This window comes from Pinus tabuliformis, chromosome 2_1 (genome assembly GCF_031772625.1).
Source record: "Pinus tabuliformis cultivar Carrire ecotype Pingquan chromosome 2_1, CPIR1, whole genome shotgun sequence".
NCBI classification, from domain to species: Eukaryota; Viridiplantae; Streptophyta; class Pinopsida; order Pinales; family Pinaceae; genus Pinus; species Pinus tabuliformis.
The window spans coordinates 193064949-193070341 of record NC_142299.1 but is presented as its reverse complement, the minus strand read 5'-3'; the positions used below and the strand labels follow the sequence as shown (position 1 = coordinate 193070341).

The window sequence follows — 5393 nt, the reverse complement described above, 5'->3', positions numbered from 1 at the left end:
TTGATTTCTCAAAATATTCCAAGAATTTTCTAATTTTATCAAGTCCTCTTAAAGTCCCCTCTCATACTTTTCATTTCCATTCGGCTCTTCATGGCATTGGCAGTCATTAGTAACCTTTGGTAATATTAGTTGACAATTATGACAAATCAGTGATATATGGTTCCCTCAAACCAACCATCACTTCATATGTTTATGTGTATCCCTTATTACCTATCTCTATATATTATGTTTCATTCTTTGGATTAGGAACATCATCAACATAGCACTGGTTGTAAGTTGATTTAATATGTTATATTGTACTTTCATTCTACACCAAAACCTTATTTTATTCATATATTAGGAAGGTCATACACAATTCTAATCAATTCTATATTTCACCTTAAATAGTTTGAATCTGGAGTATTCCATATCTTTTAATGTATTGAAAATTTTGGACCATATCATTTTTTTTTTAGTTTCCATTTGGCATATGGCTCAATGATATTATTTAATAGAGTGCATTCATCATTATCATATTATCATATTCTTCCTCATTACCAATCCATGATCTATATAATTTGGGATATTACAATATAATAGTCCATCCAAATAGTCATCACAATATTAAAAAATGTTTTGTTATATTTTTTAAACCCATATTCTAAATATGTTTTTACGAAACTAGTACATGAAATAATAATGTAATTAAAATTAAAATGAATGAGACAAGAAAATAAAATATGATCAACATAATGAATAAATGATATACCATAGGAAAGCATAGTAAAGGGAAAACTTGGATATAATGTGAATCTATGCTCTACTCTTTTCCAAGGAAAATATTATGTAGTAAGTTCGCTCATAGGTTAATTTTCCAATTAAAATTGAAATGAATGAGACAATAAAATAAAATATCATCAACATAATGAATAAATGATATACCATAGGAATTCATAGTAAAGAGAAAACTTGGATATAATGTGAATCTATGCTTCACTCTTTTCTAAGGAAAATCTTATGTAATGAGTTCACTGATATGTTAATTTTCCAATTTTCTTTAGCTTAGCTTTAATGTTGGCATTTAGATAAAACTTTCAAATTTAGTTTGACGTCTAAGAGAGATATTGTGAGCTACACTATATTCTTTGAGGATATCAAACACTAATGATCTTGTTATTATTTCATCTAATGATGACTCATGATGTGCATGTTTCAATTGCTAGCCTAGACTATGTAAATGGTTATTATATTAGTTTATAACAATGTTTATTGTCATACATTAGATTCGAGTTCGTTGAGCAAGAACGATGGATGAGCTACAGTGGCGGCGACCAACCCTAGGGTTTTGACGGAAACCTGCAGGCGGCAGGTCTGTCGAGCAGGGTACCTGCGACGCATTCTGGTGAGGCAGAGCACAGGAGGACGCGTCCATAAGGAACAGGACAATGATCCCCCCTCAGGGGGAGGGCCAGGAGCCTCCCCCGTCCCCGAGTAACAGATCAGGGCATACGGCTGACAGGGAGAATGAAAACGGTACCAGCGGCAGCACAATGGACACCAGACAGCAAAAAGGAAAGGACATTGCTACAGAGGAAAGAAACAAAGCAAGCTCCTCAACTTGCAAACCTGTAGCAACCCATAGACCACGGGTTTACTTCCCCAGTGAACACATCAATGCCAGGATATAGTACATGCGATATCATGCACTGATTGGAAAGTTTATCGGGATTTGGCCAACAAAAAGAGCTCTAAGAAGATGGATCAGCACCAAATGGCATCCAAAGGGAGATATAACACTGCACTTGGGAGCCAAGGGCTTCTTCACTGCAGTATTTAACTGTCTGGAAGACCGAACCAGGATATTGGAGGGAGGTCCGTATTTTTTCAACTCCGCAGGTCTATTTCTCAAAGGCTGGGTCGAAAGATTCAACCCAGATAAGGAGGATCTGAGTTGTGCGCCAGTGTGGATAAGGCTTTACTCACTGCCATGGGAATATTGGGAGGAAAAGTCTCTACAGGAAATCGGGAATGCTATAGGTGAATTTGTAAGGGTAGCAGAGGAAACAAAGTTATGCAAAAACACTTCATATGCTCGGATCTGTGTATACATGGATCTCAAGCAACCGCTTCCAGACACGGTAAGTTTTTTTCATGAAGACTCGGAGTGGGTTCAAGTCATCGATTATGAACAAGTGCCATTTAGATGTAGGAAATGCCATGATATAGGGCATCTCTACAGAGACTGTCCTCAAAATAAGATACCCTCTTATCAAGATAATCCTGACAATCATACTGCAGATGGATTTACCAAGGTTGTAAACAGAAGGAGAGGAAACAAGAGAACCGCTAGCAATCCCAAAGTAAATCCCACCAACAAGGCAATGCCTACAACAAGCAACAGATTTGAAGCCCTGAACAAAACTGATGAGCAGATGCCGGAAAAGGAACAGGAGAAGGGCAAAACGGCACATCAAGAACAGCCAGGCGAATCATCAGTGCAAGGAGGTCAGAAAACCACAGGTCAAGCGCACCTGAAATCTCAGGCCAAAACCATGCCGGGGCAAACCCAAGGCATGGATGTTGAGTACCCGCAGATAAACGAAAAAGTCCCAAATGAGCCTGAGGATATTTTTCAATCGACCCAAGTTATGGATGAGGATCCGGAGCCCTTAGATATAGGGGAGCTGGACATACTGGGCTTGGAACAGGCTTGTCGCACAAGGAACTTTGAAAAAATCCCGGAAACGCAAGTGGATAACCTAGTAGAAGTTCTAAACAGGGCACAGAAGAAATACTCTTTAGGAGTCCAGATTGGCAGTCCATGGGATGGAAAATTTATAACCAAGGATAGCAAGAAGAGGGGAAGGAAAACAACCCTAGAAAGAACAATCAAGATAGGAGAAATTCTGGTGGAGTCAGGGAGGTATGCCAAACTGACTAAGTACTTTAATGTAAACCCCCACCCTTCACTATGAAGTTAATATCATGGAATATCAGAGGGCTCAACGGCCCAAGGAAAGGCAGAATATTAAAAAACATGTTGATGCAAGAAAAACCTAGTATACTCTTTTTGCAGGAGACGAAGTGTAGCTCCACAATTTTGGAAAGGATAGCTGCAAAGGCTTGGCCAGGGGGGCTAGTCACAGCGGTGGATGCACAAGGAGCCTCGGGAGGCCTAGCAATTCTTTGGGATGCCCGGATCATTCATCTCAACAACATTCAAGCTAACAAAAGTTTCATCCAAGCCACGTTCCACCTCTCAGGTACGAACACTCATGGACTGATAACTAATGTTTACTTCCCACAGGAAACTGCTCAAAAAAACCACATCCTGAATACTCTGTCAGATCTCAACAAAGATAGACCATTCCCTCTATGGATAGCGGGAGGGGATTACAACATGATTGCCAGCATGGATGAAAAGAAAGGGGGCAGAAGTAATACAAACAATGATGACAGCCTCCTAAAGAATTTCATCAACAGCAACTGGTTAATGGACATTCCAACAAGCAATGGGATATTCACATGGACAAACAAGAGAGCAGGAGCGCAACAAATAGCATCGCGTCTTGACCGATTCCTAATCTCAGACAATGCAACTCACATCGGAGGGGAATTCACTGCATCCATTCTCCCTTTCTCCGGGTCGGATCATTGGCCTATTGAGCTCCAATGGAACAGGCCAGGTAACAACCTCAGACGCCCTTTTCGTTTTGAAGAGTTTTGGTTCTCACATCCAGAGTTTGAAGAGCTCGTCAGATCAAACTGGCTTAATTTCAATCCGATCGAGGGCACAAGAATGTCCAGGTTCCAGCAAAAACTTAAGCATCTAAAAAGAGCCATCAAACAATGGAATCACAAAACTTTTGGTAACATCTTTGCCGACCAGGCTATGCTCAATGCAGAAATGAAGAAAATCCAACAAGCCATTATCAATGGAGGGCGAACAGAGGAACTCTCCAAACAGGAACACACCATAGAATCCAAAATTATTGAAAGAGACAAGCAGGAAGAAACTCTATGGAGGCAGAAATCCAGAATTAGATGGCTAAAAAGTGGGGAAAAAACACTAAATTTTTTCATAAAACCACTGTACAGCGGAGAATGATAAACCACATCACGCACATTAAAAATGAGCAGGGAGAGAAGATTGAAACACATGATGGCATTGAAGGGGAATTTATAAATTACTTCAAAAAAGCCCACCAGGAGCCCGATCTCAACAGAATGCCAGCTATCAATCAACTTCTACAGCACATACCCAAGGTCATAACGGAGGAGCACAACAGTCTACTTATCAAACCTATCAGTATGCAGGAAGTAGAAGAGGCCGTGAAACAAATGAAGGAAGGAAAAGCGCCAGGTCCGGATGGCTTTACAGCCAATTTTTTTCACAAATTCTGGGACTTGATAAAGAATGAAGTCTGGCAGGTCGTAGAGGAATCCAGAGCGCTCAGATGGATGTACCCTGGATTAAATGCTACTTTCATAGCCCTGGTACCTAAAGGCGAAGGTTCCAACACCCCTGATAAATTCAGGCCCATTGCCCTTTGCAATATGATATATAAAATTATCTCAAAAGTTATTGCTACCAGGCTTAAACCGATCCTCCCGCTCATCATCTCGCCTGAGCAGTCGGGATATGTAGAAGGGCGTCAAATAACAGATGGGATCATTCTTACACATGAGCTAATCCATTCCCTAAAGCTCACCAAGAAGCCAGGTATGTTGCTTAAACTTGATCTTTCTAAAGCCTTTGATAGCCTCAGCTGGGTCTACATACAAAAAATCCTTATTGCTTTTGGCTTCGCTCACTCTTGGGTTAGATGGATTTACAATCTTATTTCCTCAGCTTTCTTCTCTGTGTTAATCAATGGTACCCCTTCTGCCACCTACCGTCCTTCCAGAGGAATTAGACAGGGTGATCCCTTATCACCCTTTCTTTTTGTAATCATGGCTGAGGGCTTGGGTAGAAGCATCACGTCGGCTAGGAATGAAAGGCGGCTAAAAGGGCTCTCATTTAACAATTCCCCTGTCTATTCCCACCAGCAATTTGTAGATGATAATATGCTTTTTGGTCATCCATCGGTTCAGGAAGCTCGTATTCTAAAGTCCATTCTATCCACCTTCTCTGAAGCTTCTGGCGCCCTCATCAATCGACTCAAATCCCAAATTTTTTTCTTCAATACTCCGGTTTCTACCCAGAGAGCCATTGAGCGTATTCTGGGCTTCACCTGTGCCTCTCTGCCATCCAAGTATCTCGGAGCCCCCCTTATGGCCTCAGCTCTTAAACATTCCTCCTGGAAGCAGCTGTTAGAAAAATTAGAAGCTCGTCTGTTCCTATGGACTAATCGAGCTCTGAACATGGCAAGCAGAATAGTTCTTATCAAAGCAGTTCTTCACTCCATGCCTTT

General features: G+C 40.9%; 1 protein-coding gene across 1 annotated transcript; it reads left to right on the top strand.

Annotated features, from left to right (window-relative positions):
- The first annotated feature begins 1670 nt into the window (after window positions 1–1670).
- On the top strand, window positions 1671–4087 carry LOC149199382 (uncharacterized). Its single transcript, XM_089400559.1, has 2 exons — window positions 1671–2930; window positions 3056–4087. Exons 1-2 carry the CDS (start codon window positions 1671–1673, stop codon window positions 4085–4087), a joined length of 2292 nt encoding a protein of 763 aa, XP_089256685.1.
- The last annotated feature ends 1306 nt before the right edge of the window (window positions 4088–5393 follow it).